The sequence below is a fragment of the Bactrocera neohumeralis genome, chromosome 5, assembly GCF_024586455.1.
Source record: "Bactrocera neohumeralis isolate Rockhampton chromosome 5, APGP_CSIRO_Bneo_wtdbg2-racon-allhic-juicebox.fasta_v2, whole genome shotgun sequence".
Taxonomy (NCBI): domain Eukaryota; kingdom Metazoa; phylum Arthropoda; class Insecta; order Diptera; family Tephritidae; genus Bactrocera; species Bactrocera neohumeralis.
Genome location: NC_065922.1, coordinates 8956832 through 8979156, shown reverse-complemented (window position 1 = coordinate 8979156; position 22325 = coordinate 8956832). Strand labels below are relative to the sequence as shown.

Sequence of the window (22325 nt, the reverse complement as noted above, 5' to 3'; positions counted from 1 at the left end):
TGTCCCTGACCGTCTGCAGAGGTGATAGCCCCTGTTTTTGAAGTTGGGGAACAAAAACGAGTGCCACGTCAGAGTTTGATTTAAATCTACTCATTCAAAAACCGCTTCGATAGTTTTATTTATCGATATTTTTGTAAAATTTCCATCACTAGTTATAAGGCATTATAAGAACTTCTCTCAAAATATATAAAATAAAAGAAATGCTAAAAATATTTAGATTTGCACATTAGATCGTTCAGTATAATTTTCGATATTTTTTATTTATTTAATTTATTTTTAATAATTTCCATTTTTAATGATTCCAAAATAATCACATCATTGGGAACTCTTTCCGAACACAACCCAAACAGCTGCAATATTATTGTGAACAACAAAGAAATAGGAAGAAGCAAGCACAAAACGTTTCTAAAAACACAATAAAATACAACCATAGAACTAAGATATTTTGCTACGGTAAATAAAATCAAGGAATAATTTAAACCAAGTAGAAAATAGTTGAATAAAATGACTACAGCTGCACGACCAACTTTTGATCCCGCACGTGGAGGCAGCGGTCGTGGAGAGAAAGATTTAAGTGCGCTTTCGAAACAATATTCCAGCAGAGATCTACCAGGGCATACAAAACTCAAATACAGGTATTTGCATATATAAAATTCTAATAAACGTAATTTTGACAATCGTTTTTACTATTTAATTGAAGAGAAACTGGTCAAGGCACCTCAGATGAGCTACGCAACCGTGACTTCCGCAAAGAATTAGAGGAACGTGAACGCGAAGCACGTCCCAGCAAAGCTTTGCCGTCAATTGTGCGTAAAGCAATCGAAGCAAACAATTCTGCAAATAGTGGTGCAAGTGGCCCGAAACGAGCACGCGTTGAACAACCAGCAGCACCTGTGAATTTAGATGCTGACGATCCGATAGACAAAGACAGTTCCGAGGAGGATTCCGATTCGGATGAAGAAGATGACACTGCCGCATTGTTGGCAGAATTAAATAAAATTAAACAAGAACGTTTACAGGAAGAAGCGCGCAAAGATCAAGAAAAGAAACAAGAAGAGGAGCGTATACGAATGGAGAACATATTATCTGGCAATCCGTTGATCAATTATGCTCCAGGTACTGGCGCAACAGCGAGTAAAAATTTGGGCAGTGATTTGAAGGTGAAACGACGTTGGGACGATGATGTGGTTTTTAAGAATTGTGCTCGCTCTGAACCGGAAAAGAAGACGCATTTCATTAACGACTCGCTACGCAATGAATTTCACAAGAAGTTTATGGATAAATATATTAAGTGATTTTTAATTATACAATTTTGTATACTAACAAAGTAATATAACATTTTAAGCAAGTTCCAATATCTACTTCTCTGTTAGTGAATAAAATAAATAATAAATATGTATATCGGCATTTCGAAATTATATAGATTCAGTATTTCAATCAATCTGAAATTAATTTTTAAAAATTGAACGCAAATATTTCTAATAAATATATCGTCTGAGAAAAAATATTGTTAATAAAAAATAAACATAGGGCACACCCTGTTTATGTCGTTCTGTACTTGGTGTTGTTCTTCTGTTTTTAGCAACTTGATTATTTGTCATTCTGTTGACAACTCAAACAAAAATATTCGCACAGCTGATAGCAATTGTTTTTGCGCAGTTCTCCAGTTTGTCTAATTGGAAGGTTTTCATTGAAAAGTTCAGAAAATTTACTAAAATGAAAGCAATCAACTTATTTGTGTAGTTTTAAACATATGAAGTATATAAATTGTGAAAAAATGTTATTTGCCTACTATAAGTTTGCGTCATCGGTCCATTAGACAACGTAAAAAAACAAAGAAAACATCAGTTGTACCCGGGTAGGGGCTCCACCACCCAGTACGCAGTGGAGCTCAGGGGAGAGCGATGCGCTTACGTTGCAAATAATCAGAAGAGAAAAAGACTTTGGACAGTGCGGTTCAAATTAATTTTTCACAATATTTTGCAAAATATCATCATCGGAAATTTGTTTAAATATAGCAAAAAATATATGTATAATATTAGCAAATATGTGTATAATGTAACTTGTGTTAAAAAATACCAATAAGCGCAAGTCGTGCTAAATAAAATTAACAGTGTCGATTGTTTGTGTGCGAAATATGCAATTATTGAAAGAGTAAAATATATTGCACAACAACAAACTAATAAAAAAGATATACATATGTAGTATATGTATTAGGTGCAAGTAAAATTAAACAAAGCTAAAAGTGTGCTCTGATTAAACGTGTGTGCTGGCGATTGGATGGTTACTGAATTCATATATTAACCATCCAATAAAATTTATTGAATAAATTGAAAACAAATATTCTGATAAGAGTGCAAAAGGCCAATTAAGCTGTGAATCATTTCTACTTTAATAAATTCTCGCGAGATTTATTATATTTCTACTAATTAAAATCGCAGTGTATTAAGTGAAAGCGTAAAGTTTGCTCAACACCTGTGTGTTTTAGGAATAAATAATCAAAGGCAATCACTAAACTGGAGAAGTGGAAAAGAACGCGGAGCTCGACGAAGAAAATGGACCGCCATAGCAAAGGGAATGGGAGTGGAGGCGATGGTGGAACGCCTGACAAGCCATCTATTTTGGAAGGTAATAAAAACCTATAACGCTATAATTTTTATTGTGTTTATTTTAAGACACATTTCACATATATGTATTATAGCCACCTTATATTTTTATTTGGGCAACAATTTGCTTCAAAAAAAGGGGTGTTGTATGTTATTATTGTACATCATCTTTTTTAATCAACTCAACCATCTATTTGTGGGTGTTTGGTAAAAATGTTATTGCATAGAACATGTAAGCAGCATTTGGAAGTTGGAAAGCTTCTAGGGTTTAACTTCTGTATAAACTAATTTTTACTGTACTTACAGGAGTTTTGCGATTAAAAAATTTTTTTTTGGGTACGAAATATTTTTTTTTAACTTTTTATAAATTACAAATTTCTTATTTATTTCATGTTATTTAATAATTATATTATTTCTGACCTCAAAAAAAAAATTAAGTGCAGAATCATACTGGCTTTTTTGTTGCTCAAGTAAAATCATTTTTTACAAATTTTTTCGTAGGTTACAATGGAATATGTTAATCGGCCAAGTTATTTAAAACAAAAACAAAATATTGTGTATGTTAATAAATGCACAAAAAGTGTAACTATTATTTATGACTGTGTACTGCAGCAGCAAAACAGAGTTGGGCGAAACTTTTCCGTGACTCATTTCGAAAAAACTGTTGCTTTTTTACATTTTGCGTTACACAAACGCAAGTTACTCATTTATTTATTTTTTCATCCTTATTTTCTATTATAAGCCAACAGCAACGTCTGGTTTTTCCCCTAACCCAAATAGTTTCCGATTGCAGTTTTATTACATTTTTATACCATAACCAGGGAGTATTAAGTTTGTCACGAACATTTTAGAAATATTCATATAAACTTCTATAATTATTTTTCAAAATACTTGAATTTTGAAACTACAACGTATTTTCGAACATTGGCCAAAATTCTAACAACATGAAATTCCACGCCTCACTAGTGTGGTATGCCTCCGGTTGATTGGGTAATTAAATTGTGTGCGTGCATTAACACGCAAATTATTGGCTGTCCAACTGCCTGTCATTCAAATGCCGGCAGGCAGGTCGCTCCGGCTATCTCCCATCGTGTATACCACAATTTCCGCAGATTTTCCGCCACATTCATGCTCAGCTGGGGCGTATTGTATTTTTAACGCAGGAAAATAGGTGGATTTTATTGATCCACTGTCGTGTCGCAATTTAATAAAGCCATAATAAGCATGGCTTATCTGTTTGTGCTTTTGTTGTTGTTGTTTACCGTTGGTGCGTATTTTAATGCACAACCGGGCCGGTTTATCTGTATGTATGTAACCTGTTGAGCTTCATTAAAATTGCTTGTGGCTTATTTATGTACGTACTTAAAAGGTAATGTGGGTGGGTATGTACATACATCTGTATTTGTATATATGTATATATTTTAACCGTTGTATCGCGTAGGTGGTGGAGTGAATATGTTGATTGTTTATCCTCAAGTTAGTGGGTAATTTATGTATGCAAGACTTATCTCTCTGGAGTTTTGTTCTATTTTTAAGCGCCAGATAGCCATATACTCACCTATTTACTTGTATACATACATAAGTATTTATTTAAGTGCACAGGTACATACAACTTATATAATAGGTAATGTGTTTTAAATTTATGATGATTTGCATTAGTGTGAGTGTTGTAATTTAAAATTAAAATTTAATTATAAATCAGAGTTGCTTAATTCTCAGATTTTCTTAACGGTAATATCTACATACATATGTGTGAATTCCAAAAAAATCGATTTTTGTTTTTGCATATTTATCTAGTGTACCTACATTTGAAAATATTAACCGAAAATTTACACTTTATTCGGTGAATAGTTTTGGAGATAAGCATCTATAAGCGTATTTTTAAGAATTAAATAGATTGGAAAATTATAAATTGAGGTATGCACCGCGACCTAAGGTCTATTCTATGACAACTTATCTAATTTACCATCTTAATGGGGACTAGATAACCATTACAACAAAAACAACCTAAAGTATTTAGTGCCCTCCCCTAAGTCACAACAAATCACTTAGCCCCAGCCGCAGCACATTGATGAAGTCCAATATGCTAGTGAGGCGTTGTAATCCCTATTCGAAAACATGGATCTTAAGGATTAAGAATCCAGCGTCTGCAGACTACTGTGCAGTCTATTAGCAGGTGTTCTGGAGTTTACGGCTCCATGTCGCAGAACCCGCAGTTTGCACTAGAGGCCTGGCCCATTTTATGTAAATACTTCCTGAGTTTGCAGTAGCCGGTGTAAAAGCGACAGGTAACCGGAATTTGTTTCTCGGGACATTGATTACTATTTTAAACTTGCTGAAGTTGTAAACCTGTCATGGCGCATGCCCAGTTAATTTCCGTCCTCACTACGGAGCAAAAGAAACCCTACCATACTTGTGGAAGTTGCAGATAAGGTCTGCTGATCAAACAGATAGGCTATTCAGCATTACTACCTTCTAACTTAGTGTAATCCGATCCCAAAACTACAAACGCAATTCTCAGGAATTTGTTTTCAGAGTCGTTGAGGAAAACTTCTGTAAAACGGATGGACCTATCGGCTAGAATTTTTGACTTCTGAGATATATGTATTTGTTAGGAAATATTCGAAGGAAAGCCTCTCTGATATAAATTTTGACAAAGTCACGATTTTTTTCGTAAGCAACGTCAACAACGGATTCGAAGTTGCTGATATAAATTTTGGTCCAAAACACGATTTTATATATCGTCGATGGAACGATGAGCCGCCATCGACATAAGTTTTCGGCGACCTAGATTGTCGGAAACGAAAAGACTCCAGTTTTAAGTATTGGCACAAAGGATCGCATTAGGGAGGGGCATATTTAGAAACCTTTTTTTGGAAAAAGGGCGTGGAGAAGCCCCCTGACGGCAAACTCTGGCGCGCTTTTTTTTTCGTAAGCGGATGTCCACGCCCACCTCCCATACAAAGGTTTGAAAATCATTAGCAAAGTGCGTTAACAGACTAACAAAAAACGTCAGAAACACTAAATTTTACGGAAGAAATTGCAGAAGGAAGCTGCACCCAGGCGTTTTTTAAAAATTTTGGAAGCTGCCCACTTATGGAGAACAATGAAATTCGGTATATAATATTACTTTACTACCTTGACATGTACAAAATATAGGTGAAATCGCCTTTTCCAATATAAGTTGACTGTATAATATATTCAATGATGACCTATCGGAATAAACTTTACACAAATACGGTATTTGAAAATATGATGACGTTTGAAATCTCGATTATCAAAACACGAATTTTTTTCGTAAGCCGCCATTTTTTAGATTTAAGATAGTTTTAAGCATAAAAATTTGCCGGCAAACTTTTTTTTCAGAGGTCCTGTTGTTGTTGTTGTAGCGGAAAAAATATACCGAGTTGACATTCCTTGACCGGATAAAAAAGGAGGTCCGTTCCGGTTATGTAGACCCGATGGTCGTGGGAAATACTTCGGAGGTCCACCTGCCGGTTTTCTGTCCTACAAGTGGATATAAGCTTTTAAGGAATATATGTATGTATATATTTGTATCAGCATATTTAGTGGGTAATATCCATAAAGATCCCCCTAAAGCCTGATGGGTACTCTTTAAACCGGAACGGACTTGGATTTTTATCAGGCCAAGGATGGCCAACTTTCTTAAAATTATTTGTGGAATCTTGTCTGCCAATAAAACAACAATAACAACAACGGTACTTTAACACCTCAATAAATATTTCCTTGGCCATCAGCTTATCTTTATTACACACAGAAACACCCGGCGCGTGCTTTTCTTTCTTCATCAGCAATTAGATGCATTCAAATAGTAGAAAGTATTTCAATAAGCACTAGCGGTATTATGAAATGCATGTGCAATCTCAACTTTTTATACATACATATGTATGTATGTATGTAAAGTAGGTATGTAGGAAGGTATCCAGGAGTCTAGAGTGCAAAGTGTGCATGCACTTGTATGAATGCGAAATAATGAGTACATATTCTCATAGTAAAAACACACATACCTACAGACATATTTTTGTACTATGCATGTAAAGCCCCCCTTTTCGTGACTAATAACGACCAAAGCAGTTGCATTCTTTGTTTTGGACATTTGTATTGTATATGATTTACAAAAATCCATATTATATGATATGAATAAAATATATGAATATTTTATTAAATGCAGCAAATATATTGCGATTAAACACATCGAGCTCTTAAAGCGTTCCTTCTATTTTTTTTAATTCGAAAATTTGAATCGTAAATATAGTCATTTTAATCGAGTGAGTACTGTTCATTCATAAGCCGATAGTAATCAGTCATTTATTTGGAATGTATAGTACTAAAATAGCTAACATTAGCGGTTGTAGAGCATTGACATTAAATATGGATTTTTCATGGGCTTTATGGATTTTATACAAAGAGTATTTATTGTGGCAGCTTTTTCAAGTACATGTGTAGATACATATGTATGTATGTATGTATGTATATGTATTATGCTTAAATATTTGCGTTTAGTTTTGTAGGCTCGTATTTCGTCTTTATTAACTAATAAATAATGTATAACGCAATGCATTCTTAAAGTATTGACACTGATTAAAAAAAATCCAAAATTTCTATAAAAAAATCTTTTTAAAAGTTACTTAGGGTCTTCAAAAAAAAAAACTATAAAATCTCTAGAATTTTGCTCTAAGTTCTCAAGTTGATCCAAGCAATAGTTTTGGAGATACATCCTTTAAAAGTTGCGCGCTCAAGGGCAACTATAAAGTGTGATCCATTTCGAAGTTTTAAAGAAAAGAACACAGAAACTTCAAATTTAATGGGGATCATTATTATCTTTCAAACGAACAATCCTTAACATTTTTTTTAATGAAATTTATCTCTTTCACATATTGGCCGCATAACTGATGAATGACACGCAAGATGTTTTACTCCAAGGCCTGAATCGAAACGAGATTGTGCGCATAGGCTTTAGACTTTACATATCCCCACAGGAAAAAATCTAACGGTGTGATATCACACGATCTTGGTGGCCAATCGACCGGGCCAAAACGTGAAATTAACTCCTCACCGAAATGTTCTCTTAATAAATCCATTGATTGATGCGTTGTGTGGGAAGTGGCGCCGTCTTTTTGAAACCAAATGTCGCCGAGATCATAAACTCCAATTTCAGGCATCAAATAGTTGGTTATTATGGCGAGATAACGGTCGCAATCGACAGTTACGTTCTCCCCACACCAAACCGTGTTTTTTTTTGGATGAAATGGCAGCTCTTGAATCTCTTCAGGTTGCTCTTCGTCCCAAACGCGACAATTTTGCTTGTTTATATACCCATTGAGCCAAATATGTGGCTCATCGTTGAACACATTTTGGCTCGAAAACGTTGTTTTCAAGAGCCCATAGAGCGAAGCGATGTCGTCTGGGAAGGTCGAGCGGCTTCAGCTCTTGCGCAAGCTGTATTTTCTGTGCTTTCAATTTAAGACGTCCACGTAAAATGCGTCAAGTCGTTTCATACGTCAGTCCAAGTTACCGCGAACGGCGCCGAATCGATTCTGCACAGTCTTCGTGTACACACTCAGTTACTGCTGCTTTACTTTCTTCACTGCATGCTGACCGTGGTCTATTCATTCGAATATTATCCAATAATGAATGCAATGCATCAAGGCGGGTGATGGTGTTGCGAATAGTACGCACATCAGGCCGGTTATGTTGACCATAAGTTGGGCGAAGCGCGCGAAACACATTCTTTACAAAACGTGAATTTTCGTAAAAATGTTGAACGATTTGTAATCGTTGTTCAGGCGTAAGTCTTTCCATGAGGAAACGCCAAACAATACTAAAAAAGCTATTGAAAAAAATACCTCTAATAGGATCAGCTGTTATAACCGATTTGTAATCAAAGTGCCAAAAAGAACCAGAGTCACCTTCGCGCAGTTATATTCTATACTTCTACTTATCCAGACTTGCCCCGACCTACCACAATGCCCTGCAAAGAGTACTAATGCGTGTAAGTTACTGCATTTCTGCAAGCCAACTCGCACTGAATAATCTAATACATCTTTTAAAAGGTTGAAACAGTCTATCTTCTTGTTTTCCCATTAAATGATATTTCCTCGATGTTAATTCCTAGTCTACATACCTTCTACCAAACTGCCGCTACAACCACAACGATATTTATAAATAAAGTCTGATAGTTCTCGCATCGAAACCATTTTAAGCTACTTTGATGGGATTCAGTACCATAACAAAATAACTTAGTTCGTCCACTGCATTGCGGAACCTTACCCTTCTTTCTCTGCTCACACACCTGCGAGAGATTTGTGGACGAGGCGAAGCTGTTGGAGAAGAGGTGCAGTGAGCTTCTTCACGGATGGATTGAAGTTAAGACAGCCTTCCCTCCACTCTAGTTTCAGGCTACCAGACTACTGTAGCGTCTTTCAAGCGGAGGGGGCTGCCATCAAGGTAGTGGTAGATATTCTGCTGCGAAGTGCAGTTACCTTTAGAGAGCTGTGCATTCACTCTGATAGCCGAGCGGCTATACTGGCTTTGAGATCGCTGACTATGCGTTCAAAACTAGTCAAGAAGTGCACGAGTCCGTTGTCCACTTGCACATCCTCCGTAAGAGAGTCAACTAAAATCCAATATGCACTATGTCTGTTCTTTAGGCTTACCTCTTTCTTGTCAGAAATAGTGCTCAGATTGAACTGATATTATAAGCCTTTGATTGAGATTCCGTCTACTGAAAAGACATTAAAGTTCAAGCGACAAATGTCACCATTCTTTGACTTTGATGGGTGCTCAACTGGTAGTATCAAAAGCTACAAGGTCTAACAGGAGACTTAAATCTGGTACCACAGAGAGCAGTTAGCCCTTGGAGTTCGCTCCAATCTGCTCATTGAATTTGGCGCTTGGGGAGATTCGAGGTGGCTGTGGTTTAAGACTGAAGGCAGGTAGACCCACAGCACGGCAGAGGTTTTAGGTCGGCCTCGAACCCGACCAAAGTGGTAAAAGTGTCCCTTCCACCCGACCAATTGGAACCAAGAAATATTTGCAAAAATGTATTATTTATTACTTGAAGCGCTGATCAACGCATTGTTTTTGATCTATGTGGTTTTAAGCACCGTGAGGTTAGGCCATCGTGAGGTACTCACGTAAATCACAATTGATTGTTGACCCCTTGCACTCTAGCGCTGAACGTATATGGACACTGTGCAATAGGTACAGACGCGGTACGACTAAATATTTTGTCGGACGCTCTTTGCCAAAGCTGTTTGTAGGAAGGCAAGGTGGAATCATATAGTCACTTTCTCCTCTCGGATTTTGCCAGACTGAGATTGAAATGTCTCGGTAGACACATAGTTGGTGAACATAGGGAAGCAGCTGGGATTGATATTAACCGCCTTAAAAAAGTTGTGGTAAGTCTCACAACACTGTAAGATCAATCGATTTTAGATCAATCCTACGACTTAACTTAACCTAACGTGGGATTTAAGAAGTTGCAATTCAAAAAACTGTAGTTAAAATGCCGTCGTGAGAACGATAAGGTCCTACTGCAGTTGTTTCTCTTTTTTTGGCTGCCATCAGCTGGTAACGGATTCAATACTCTTAGAGCTGGAGAGTTCAAAAACAATTTCGCGACATCTCGTAGACACAATATCCGCTATATCTATACAAATGTATACTATATAATATATATTCTTAATATTTTCTGACAAATACAAATTTGCAGCTAAAGGGGTAATATATTTTATGAACATTATTTTTATGGCAGAAATATATTCAGTGGTTTGCCATTGTCTGCCAAGAGAAGTCTACTGCTAGAAGAGATAACTCATATAGACTTTGTTTACTCGCACTTGGTTCCGACCGCATCCCTCAATGTTAATCGAGTTGCGATGATATCGTTGGCACTCGTACATTCTGTCTTAAAGGTTGAAATATGATTCTATTATGAGTATGCATACTTAAGAGATACGCACTACACCAAGCTACAGAAATATATTTATCTACCTATGTGTATATATGTACATATGTATGTATGTATATAAGCATATTCGGTATTGCATTCGTCTTTTTAAAGCTTTTTTCTTCACCCACAATGCAAATAGAATTCCGAGATATGCTACTCCCCACATAGAGACCCCACTAATGCAGAGAGCTTAAGCATTGTGGGGCTTTCAGTTGTTGCAAAGGCGGTGATCAAAACGGTATGCTCGCATGCTTACTTGTATTCGAACAAAGCGCATAAAACAGTGTAACGTGCAGATAAAATGGAGTTAAAACTAATTTGAAAGCGAAAGTTGAATAAAAAAGCAATAAAAATTAACTCCCCACAATGTTGGATTTCATAACAAAACTTGTGCCACACAACATGGACGAAAAGAGTCAGGGAACGCGCTATGAGCACAAAGCACTTCAAATATTTACACAACGGAATCTGAACGGTAAATCAAGATGCAACTGTGAATTAGTCATTACTCAAGCAGACGGTAATGGTAATGGAAAAATGCGGAAAATGCATTTTTGTTGTGAAAAAAAAAACGAATTGAAATATATTAAATTTTTAATTTAATGATATTTTTTCTGAAATCTGTTTTTGATTTGATTGTTATATTTTTTTATTTTAATTAATTGTACCAAAGTCTTTGTTTTTGTATGCCGTGAGCCATTCACTTATCCATACATACAAATAGTATATTAAATTACCTAGAAAGATCCGGGAGATTTGCTAATGCAGTTTTTGAATTTGATTATTGTCATACCATATGAATAAGTAATTACCATAAATGTCAGTGTATTACAAAAACAAATTAATTAGAAAAGCGGCTAGCCATTTGAGTGACCCACTTCTGGCAAATCACTCTACAACTCGACGATCAACTTGAAAACGATCGCTATGATTTATTTTAAAAAAGTAATTGTATATTGTAATCATTATAAAAACACTCCAACGACAGCTCATTAACAATTGGAATATGTGCGTTAATGAAAATTCTACAAAATAGTGGAAATAATGCCAGCGGCGAAGCGTTTTCAGCGGAGCCACTTTCCGCAAACTACAAAAGTGATTTCTAAATCAGTCACAGCTTTGATAATTTATTAAGAAGTTACATGAGTTTCCTGGCTTTAAAAAATCGATTATTATCTTTTTTAGTCGAAGGTAGTCGAAAAAGTCTTTTCGTATTTCTAACCTAACTTCAACTTATTTTTTTATATTTATGATGAACATTAATCAACCAAATATGTACCATTTTGTTCGACCACTTTTTGCCATTTTTCCGCCAGAGACATTATTTCATCAGTGTAACACTTGTTTGGTTTCTCGGCGAAGAACTGCGACAAGTAATTTTCACAGGCTTCCCTTGAAGCCAATTTTACTCCATTAAGGGAGTTCTGCATTGACCGAAATAAATGGTAGTGCGATGGTGCAAGATCAAAGCTATACGATGGATGCATCAAAACTTTCCAGCCAAGCTCTCCCAGTTTTTGGCGAGTCATAAAAGATGTGTGGTCTACCGTTGTCCTGATGGAAGACGAAGCCCTTTCTGTTGATCAGTTTCTGGCCGTTTTTTTCGATTGCTTGCTTCAATCTCATCAGTTGTTGACAGTAAAATGTAGAATCAATCGTTCGACCAGGCTGGAGCAGCTCATAGTGGATGATTCCTTTCCAATTCCACCAAACACTCAGCATAACCTTTCGAGGCGTCAATCCTGACTTTGCGACCATTTGTTGAGCTTCACCACGCTTGGACTATGATCTTTTTCGCACATTGTTGTCGTATTTGATCCACTATTCGTCTCCTTTTACCATTCGCTTCAGAAACGGTTCGATTACATTTCGTTTCAGCAAAGAATCGCAGATGTTAATTCGGTCCATTAAATTTTTTACAGACAATTCATGTGGTACTCAAACATCGAGCTTCTTTTTGTACCCAACCTTTTTTAAATGGTTCAAAATCGTTTCATGATGAATGCTAAGTTTCTTAGCGATGTCATGGCTGCTTATGTGACGGTCTTGGTCAATCTTTTCCATAATTTCATCGATTTTTTCAACGATAGGTCGACTAGAGCGAGGGGGATCCTTCACATCAAGCGAACTGTTACAGCATTGTCTCCGTAAACTTCACAAATTTCATTGGTGGCATTCATCTCTTTTTTATAGCATTTAAGGATATCCGTTCAGATTCCTGCAATCGATTAGGTCGCGAAAAATTTAACAGTGAGTTTGTCTGAAATTTTGTATTTCTAATGGAATTACGGCTACGGCATCCCAGAAAACACTTCAGAATTGTTTTAGGGATTCTATTTTATCACGAATACAAGTATTTGAGAAGCAAAAACCTTTTCAGTGAAGGTCGTGAAGTCACGGAAAACCTCTGATAATGATGAAAACATCGAAAAAGATAAGGAAACAGTGCTTGAAAATCATCGAGACAGACATTGAAACCAATTCAGCAAATGGTGTCCCAAAAATGCATGCTATCCCTGCCGAGACTTACAATAAGTCTATGAAAAATTGAACTAAGTCTTGACTTGCTTCGATTGGCTCCGGAGCCTATTTTGAAGGCGATGGCAGAGATTTGTATTAAAATATATGAAAATGTGGTTTTGTGTCGGTCCCGGATGATGTCAATTTACATCGGATGATAGTTTTCGGTTCCGAATTTAATCGGACATTATTCTACGTGATTCTCTCGTGGAAAATATTGTATATATTTTTAAATTTATAAATTATCATTTTTTGGCGATTTTTACAGCTTCTATGCTCAGAACGAATTTAACTTCAGAAACTAATTTTGATGTACCTCTCTCAAAACCACTCAAATATCTTTCGAATGTAACTTCATGCGTAGAAATCACTTGTTGCGGCTACAACTTGTTGCACGCCATAAACCGTTTACCAATATAGCACTTGCATATTCACCACACTTGCTGTCTTCCATGCAGTGCAATCGTGTAACGGTGAATGTAGGTCAATTGAATTACTTGTACGGCTTCCTCGCCTATGCAAAACGGCTGTTGGCAAACTGGCTCAGCAGCTGTTGGCTTTTTAGCTAGCAACAGGCAGCCATTGGCGGCACAAACTCAGCGCCGCGCCAACGTCGCTGCTGCGGCAAGCATAAAAATGAGGCAGAAATCCAACCAACTAATGCATAATTCAGTTAGCTGTGCATCCTGCGCGAAGGACATGAGGCATAAGCCCTGCCAACTAGCAAGTAGTAACGAACTGATTTTCACTGCTTGATACAATTATTTCAACATGATTTCCTATCTCTCCAATACATATTTCTCATTTCTCATTTTTGTTTAATATTTTGTTTGTTTTGTTGTTTGCAGGCATTTTGCACGGCCTTTTCGAAGGACTTATCGACAAGGATGAGACCGTGCGCACGGCCATAAAAAGTTCGCTCGTAAAAATATTGGAGACACATCCGGCGCGCGCCGTCGACACCCTCGTGGAGTATCGTGAAAAGAATCCGAAGCTGCCGGAACAAACAGTCATCATATTACTAAAGTGAGTAGCATGTTTCTTTATTGTTGTTGTTGTTGTACGTTTATGAAATGAAATAACGGTTTATCGTAGTGTAAATTAATTCGAAATGACAGTTGAAAGTAAATTACTTGTTGTAGTGGAATGAGTGGGGAAAAATAAGTTCAAAATGTGGTGCCTCAATTAGTCTAGACCGACGAGAAGAAGCAAGATGCATTCTAAAAAGGATTTGCTGTTCTTGAGGACTTTAAAGAGGAAATAAAAGTACTTACTCGGAGAGAATTCAAGTATTCTGGTCGAACACATTTTAATTTTAATAGATGAATGAGTACCCATTAAACTCAATATAAAGAGGTGACCGGTGTCATGCGGAGACTCATTGCACGCAGGACATATGTTGGATATGTCGGTGGGATAAGTAGGAGCTTAATTATTATCCAGAACGAAGCATTCGCATTTACTCTCGTTTCTCGCGGCAACTTATCTTCTTTCAATGGTGGTGGTTTGACTCCAAGAACCCCATTCATTGGACGGGAGTCGGATGAAGGTGTTGATGGGCTCCAAGCTGAATCGGAACGTTAGTTGTCCACATAGACGGTTTATTGTTGAATGTCGTCGAAAAGGAAAGACCTCTTGATGTTCCTAACCGAAGTGTTCCGCTCAAGCAAATTCAGGGGTGATTTTGATCCCAGCAGGAACTGTGGGAGAGGACTTGATTATGCTCCTTACTGGGAGCATAAGCATCTCACTATGTAGGTGTTCAATGGGAGACATCAGGAGGCATGCTGTCGTTGTCCGGAGTGCAGTGTTCTGACAAGTCTGAAGCTTCTTCACCTGCGTTCCACTGCATCCAGGCGACCTATCGGTGCGGCGTAGTTGAGGACCGGCCAGCCGAAGTTGCCAACAACGTTTCTTTGTCCTTTCCCCATGTGCTGCCGTCTAGCGACTTGAGGATTTTGTTGCAGCTCTGTACCTTGGCGATAGTCATGGTGGTATGAGAAGTGAAAAAGCATAGACTATCAAATGTTGCACCTAAAATCTTAGGGTTATTGACAGTCGGAATTTTGACGCCATCGACTGTAATATTAAGGTTAAGTCTGTACTCCTTCGTCCAGTTTGTAAATATGGTCGCTGTGGATTTGGTGGGGAGAGTGTTAAGTTCCCTGCAGAGAAGAAGTGTGCCATCATTCTTCTTCTCAGTTCTGAGTTTTTACCTCTACCTCTCAGATAGTTCATAGTCCATCTCTTTGGTTCTGGAGGGAACGTAGATTTTTCGATATCCTCAAGTAGCGTTGTGTAATTGACTGTGTCAAAGGCTTTTGACAAGTCCAACGCTGCGAGGATCGTCCTCTCATAGTTTGGTTTCTGGTTAAGGCCACGAACTATCTGAACGTTTATGACGCTAAGGGCTGTGGTGGTACTGTGCACTTTTAGGAAGCCATGGTTTGCTAGGCTCAGGTGGTATGAGAATGGCGGGAGTAATAAAGCCTCAAGTGTATTCAATCCTGGGGAGAAGAGGGTTATCGGACGAAAAGACTCCCATTTGTTGGCGGGTTTCCCTAGGTTTCATTAATGGGACCACTCTTCCAATTTTCCACACATCGGGTATTTGAAGAGTGGTCAGCAACAGGTTGAGGACCTCAAGCTCTAACTTCACGGTACAAATACGGATACGGTCGCCGATCGGCTTTGTAGTAGAAAAGAAATCGAATTTATGTTTGCACCTGGCATAACGATGATAAAATGTCATGTCTCACGGCTGTTTTGTGAGAGTTACGTCATATTACTGAGAGCCTTTTCGTAGCAGATCGGATTATTACAAAGATTTTGTGGTATCTTATGCCCTTTTTGATTTACATACAATACTTTATAACAACTAACCACCACAGACTCCGCATTTTGGAATTCGTATGCTAATATTTTTTTTTTATTGCAGAGCCGTTGAGCGTGTTGTCAACTCAGACACATCCTTACCCTCGGAGGCGAATAAGAAACTCATTACTTTGGCCATTGAAGAGCTGACGCGCTCGGCCGATCATCAGCCACTTATACAAGAGCACGCACTCACCATTCTAGTGGCCATTGGACGTAATAGTGAATGTAAGGCGGTAATAGAGGCGCTGATGGCGCACACCAAAGAGGGCGCTGTTGCGCATTTTATGGTCATGCAGTGCTTGGGTGCTATGGCAACAGCTAATGTGGCCGGCGTTGTACCCTTCATCAAACCAATACTAGCAACTGTCTTGCCCAATCTGGGCGGCATCAAACAGGATCACATCAAGCAGGCGCATGCCTATGGTGGGTCCATACGTTTTATCTTTCTTTTTTTTTTAGCTTAACTCATATACGCTCTCTCTCAATTCCTAATTTCAGCTCTTGGCCACTTTAGCGAAGCGTTGCTTGAGCAAACAACGGCACATGGTGCGGCTGCTGCAACTGGGACCGCTAATGAAGCCACACAGCCCGCTGCTCCTCAGGTTGCCGACGCATCAACGGATTGCAGCACCGAAATTTCTGTTGCCTACGATGTACTCTTCAACCAATGGCTGCATACGCGTGAGCCCAAAGTGTGCGTGGAAATCTTGCAAGCGCTCTCCTCCATGTATCCGCTGCTGCCGGTGGACAAGATACAGGATCAGTCAACGCGTCTGATACCGCAAATACTGGCGCTCTATCGACGTTCCATCGAGCGCAACTCAGTGACGCAATTTCTGTCCTCGGTGCTGAAAACCAATATCGCAGTGCAACCCTCGTTATTGGATCCGGTAGCCGAACAGTTAATATCGAATCTCTTCGACTTGATTTGCGTTTTCCCCGACTATGAAAAGCCGCAGACGGTAAAGGGTCACTATGAAGTGCTGCGTTGCTTTCATCTGCTCTCCGGCATTTATGCATCGAAAATTGTCGACACACTTCTGATACACTTGCGCAATAATAGCGAACGCGATCGCATAAAGTCGCTATTAATACTGACACATCTCATGAATACGTCCACGGCGCAAATTGGCGACAAGATGCAGGGTTTCTTAGAGTGCCTGAAGCCGATGATACTGTCGGAGAAGGGCATCAAAATGAAAATGACCTTGCTGAAGGCGATAGTGGCGCTCTCGCAGAAGGGTTTCATCAAGGAGAAGGAGTTCGTATGGTTCGTGGTGCGTTACAGTTGCAAATACACGAAGGTCAATCAAGAGCATGGCTCGCTGGAGGAGCACGCCAATTTCGTGTTGTCCTGTGAGAACTCACTCTTCATGCTTTCCTCCACGGCCGGTACCATGGATGAGCTGTTGAAGCGCGAACTCTTAAACTACTTCGTGTTGTTGGACTACACAGACGTATGCTCGAATTTGGCCAAATGCTTAGGCAGCTTGTTCGCCAAATCACCAAATATCGAATATGAAATTGCAGGCGACGACGAGACTGACGAAAAGAAAGATGGCGCTGGTGAAGAGCATGCGAAGGAGGGTGGTCATGCGAACGTTAAAAGCGGCAAGATAATTGTGCCCTGTCCAGAATCCATATTTGCGCGTTGCCTTGCACTACTCGGCAATTTCCACTGCATCAAACGCTCTTCGAACATATTGACATTCTTGAAATACTATTATCCACATTTGAATCCCGAGCTGAATACGCTCTGGGATAAGCACATACCCGACCTATTGCTGCACATCAATAAAGAATCCGCATTCTCGCGCAAGCTCATAGAGTTCATAAGCGAAAGCGTCGAATATTTGAATACGCGCGATGAAAATTTCGCCGAACGCTTGGTGAACAAAATGTCCGACCAACTGAATCTCTATCCCATCAGCACGCCGCATCTTGAATTCGTTATGCCCACCATGACGACCGAGCGCGGTATGCTGATGAAGTCACTCGCTTTGGCGCTCTGCTTCGTCACCGAGCCGCAGACTGTGAATGCGAAAATCGACTTGATCATCACCTCGGCGCGCCAGGAGAAGCTCGACAAGCACATAAAGCATGCGGAGTATGAGCAGAAGATTGCACCGTGCGCGCTTGCCTTGGGCTACATCTCACGCAAGCACTTAACACACCTCATCAAGAAGTTAGCGGAACTGGCGCACATCGGCGGACGCAAACACTCAACGGGTTTCTTCAGCAATTTGCATTTTATCAAAGATACACACAAAGAGCAGGAATTGTACAAGACGAATTTGCTGGTGATTAAGTCCTTCGGTCACATTTTGGATGAATCGGATCCCATGCAATCGCTGCAGAACCTCGATGATACAATACTCAACTTTCTGATACTGCAACTGACCGGCACCAAGGATCAAACCATTATGTCGGCCATACTTAAGACGCTACTGAGCATCTGTAATCAGATAATTGCAACAAAAGAGGAACTCACCGCGCCACTCAAGTACCGCAAGCAGATAATGGAGGCCGTGTTTAGCATACCGATTGAAGCGCCCTTTAACGATCTGCCGCTGTTGCCGACAATACTGAAACTCGGCACGGACTTTATACGCATTGGTGGGTTTCACGCATATTATTATTGTTGTTATTGTAGTGGCAGAATTCTGCCGAATTGACAGTCCTGGACCGGATAAAAAATCCGGGTCCGTTCCGGTTACGTAGACCCGTTTGTCTTGGGAACGGCATTATTCTTATATTACAATTGATAAGTGTTTCTCTCTCACTTTCTTTTTCAGGTGGCGTGGACCCCACAGAGTCCGTAGATGGCAGTGTTATCTTCGAGATTGCTTGTAAGAATTTCTTTTCATGCGCTCAGCATTTAAAAATCAAATTCGACTCACCCGAAGAGGATGAACGCAACAGTTTTCTGGCAAAACATTTAAACGAATCCTTGCCGGAACTGAATGCGCTCGCAAAGGCCATCATTGAAACGGATCCCTCGCCATCCACACTCGATTTGATCATATCGATTTTGGAGGCATGGACCAGAGATAAAAATTCCGAGGTGCGCATATGCGCATCGCATGTTTTCAATAACGGTCTGGAAGTGTATATAAAATCAATGAAAATCGGCTGTGAAGCACCGTCGAAATTCAATCAGACGGGCCAAATGTTGGGTAAGATTGTGCCACGCTGCATTGACTCGAATGGCACCGTGCGACAGGTGTCTGTGGATATTCTGCAAAAGACACTTGAAATCTCTTGTATTTATGAGACCCTCACCATTGCCGATAGTGAAACGGATTGGGTGAAGGAGATCGATTTGGTGAAGGAGCAAATTATAACCGATGATCCGAAGATGATCTACAATTTGGCCGGTGAAATCGCCAAGATCATCGCGCTGCGCATGTCTAATTTTCAGTATTTACAGTTTTGGTGAGTAAAAGAAAGATGAGGAAAACATGAGAAGAACAAAAGGTTATTCGAAAAAGCAGATCTATACCGTTATGATAATAATATTCGCAGTCCTACAATAACCTGATTTTTCTATATATTTTTTCATAGTAAAACTCTGCTACAAGGCTTACGTGACCCGGAGCAAAGCTCATCGATTGGCGCTTCAGTGGTGTTGAAATTTTTCATACAACACAAAGGTTCTGAGCTATTTCACGCCATACCGGATCTCGTAAAGGACAGTCTGAGCGTAAGTCTGGCAACTATTAATAATTAAATACCTTTATACAACAACAAAAATATGTATTTTAGGCTATACGTGACTGTGAAATAAACCGTGCCCGTTCCGGTGTACTAAAAGCGCTCGTAGCGCTGACGAAACATCATCCGAAGCTCGTTTGCTTCGAAATGCTGACTCAGCCCCTACCGTACGAGAGGTAAATATTTGCGTGTTTACTTTCTACTTCCAATTGCCTCAATAAATAAAATTTCGCAGCAACATTGTCGAATACTGGCATCTCATCGCCAATGATTCTGAGCTCACCGCTGCGCTGCTGGAGAACTTTCTACAAATACTAAACTCTTCGTGTCTCTACGAGCCAAGTGAGTCGTCGGCAAGTGAACGCCAGAAAATCGCGAGCATACAACCATTCGCCATTTTCTGCGCGCTAAAAGAGATTATGCCCTGCAAGGATGTCAAAGAGGTAACAGTGCCCTGTTATAAATTTGAGATAATGGTAGTAAATTGAATACTTTTCATTTACAGGAATTGCATAAGAAGTTCCCTGAGCTCTTCACCATGCTGCTAACCTCATTGGCTACCTACACAAATCTGGCGGCACCCATGCATACCGGCGGCCATTCACCTACTCAACAGGGTGTCAACACCTCTGCCAGCTCACTGGCAACTGTCGCTTCGTCGACGAAGTCAAAGTTTGGCTTTGTGCCGAATAAAGATTTGGTCAAATTGAATCCCTGTCAAATCGTATTAGATACATTTCAAGCATTCCTCGGCAATTTGGAGATGGAACAGATAGCTACAGTGCTCACCGTGCACACACAGCTAGCGAACAGCACCGACTTGAAGAACTATATTGAGCTGCTCACACCCATAGGCATCGGCTTGGTCAACCAATTGGAAATCTCATCGAGCAACATGAAACACGTCGTCACTGCCTTGAGCAAATATGTTTCATCGCCATATGATGGTCAACGTATTGCGGCAGTGGGACTGTTCTCACGTCTGGTGCCGCTCAAACCATGCGGTGAGATATCTTCGGTGATTATGCTACACTTGAGTTCGGCGCTCAGTGATCCGAACGCTGTAGTGCGTGGCTTGAGCATACAAGGTTTAGGTTATGTGGGTAACCTGACGGAGCATGACGTTGAAAAGTATACGGAAACGGCGGTCACCGCTTTGCTGAAGGGCATCGACGATCCGGTTAGGTGAGTTTATCAACTGCAGTTGCTTGTAGTAAGTATTTTAATAACTGTTTATTGTTTTTAACCCTACAGCGACTGTCTTATAAATATTCCGCTGGAGAGCATGCGCGGCTTGGCACGCATTTTGCAAACATTGCCCAGCGATCGCTTGGAGTCTTTTCATGTCTCCTTGGCCATACGCATTCGTCCATTCTTCGGCAGCTACTCTATCGAAATACGCGAAGCGTCCATTATACTTTTCGGCGATCTGTGCGAGTCGAAGAAGGCGTATGAGAGGGACGGCAGCATATCGCCGAATGCTGCTTCCACCGAGGCGTTACGTGAGCAATTGATTGCAAATCTCTTTCCCATACTGCTGCACTTGAGCGAGGGCGAAGCGACGATCATACGAGTGAGTTGTTTTCATTGCACGCGCTTTTTTTTGATTTTAAGCTATTAATATTGCTGGCAATACAAAATCACTGATAAAAATCAAGTCCTTGTATGGAAAACTTTTTTATTTGTGAAAGCTTTCTAGCAATTCTTGTTTTTTAATAACTTACATACATTTCCAGGCTTGCAAGGGTACGCTGCGTAAAGTTTGTGGTTTATTGAATGCGCCGAAGGTGAATGAGATGGCACAGCGACACCTCATAGATCACGGCCAGCTGAATTATGGCGTTTTCATAGTGGATTTCGTTAAATTAATTGTATGCATTTGTAAAATATTTTTGAAATCATCGCTTTCTAAAAGCAAATTCTATTTTAATTACAGGCTATGGAATTGCCAGCGCATATACAAGATTTCATTGACTCGGCCATACCGAAACTGCGCAGCCAATGGGCCGAGGTGCGCGGCAGCGCTGCCATTGTTATAGGTATAACACATTTTTGTGATTTTTTGGTGATAATTGTAATTCCTTAAACTCTTTTTAGGCATACTACACAATTTCCTGCCGGAGCGCAACACACAAACCGAGTCGGTGGGCAATAAGCTGGCAGTGCTGCTAAAGGATGAAAATCATTTTGTGCGCGTGAAGGCCGCTACGGCTTTGGGCTATTTCTTTGGTGACATTTGAAAAGAAAAAACCGTTGGCAATGTCGCTAACGCTCGGTAGATAGCATGTGAAAGCACTTGAAACCAAAAGAAAGGAAAACATGTTTACAAAACAGCAGCAAAAGCAAAGTACCTAAAAGAAACTAAATGGCCGTACGTAAACGTGTTGATGTGATTAAAGGAAATTAGGTTAAGTTATATATTATTAATGTATAAATTAAATATCTATTATCTATTCCTGTATTTATACATGTATTACACACATTCAAAAATATTTATGCGCATAAATCATTTATTTTATTTTTTATTCCACGCTTGTGCATTTGCAGAACTGTGCCTGGCCTACGTTAATGTAAATATCGAATTTTTTCTCTACTAATTTATTGTTTTCTAAAGCGTTCTGTTAAAAGTTGTT

The 22325-nt window shown here is 39.5% G+C and overlaps 2 protein-coding genes across 3 annotated transcripts; both read left to right on the top strand.

Moving 5' to 3' along the window:
- Positions 1–376: 376 nt before the first annotated feature.
- Positions 377–1422, top strand: LOC126758543 (protein CWC15 homolog). Its single transcript, XM_050472858.1, has 2 exons — positions 377–635; positions 701–1422. Exons 1-2 carry the CDS (start codon positions 505–507, stop codon positions 1293–1295), a joined length of 726 nt encoding a protein of 241 aa, XP_050328815.1. The 5' UTR covers positions 377–504; the 3' UTR covers positions 1296–1422.
- Positions 1423–1618: 196 nt separating this feature from the next.
- Positions 1619–22203, top strand: LOC126758530 (maestro heat-like repeat-containing protein family member 1). Of its 2 annotated transcripts, none has more exons than XM_050472826.1 (13): positions 1619–2628; positions 13950–14127; positions 16040–16401; positions 16477–18594; positions 18774–19413; positions 19543–19681; positions 19744–19868; positions 19928–20135; positions 20198–20877; positions 20947–21265; positions 21429–21563; positions 21629–21731; positions 21790–22203. In XM_050472826.1, exons 1-13 carry the CDS (start codon positions 2556–2558, stop codon positions 21930–21932), a joined length of 5223 nt encoding a protein of 1740 aa, XP_050328783.1. In that variant the 5' UTR covers positions 1619–2555; the 3' UTR covers positions 21933–22203. The 2 variants fall into 2 exon arrangements, with proteins under 2 accessions (XP_050328783.1, XP_050328784.1); XM_050472827.1 differs by lacking the exon at positions 1619–2628 and adding an exon at positions 10825–11056.
- Positions 22204–22325: the final 122 nt, after the last annotated feature.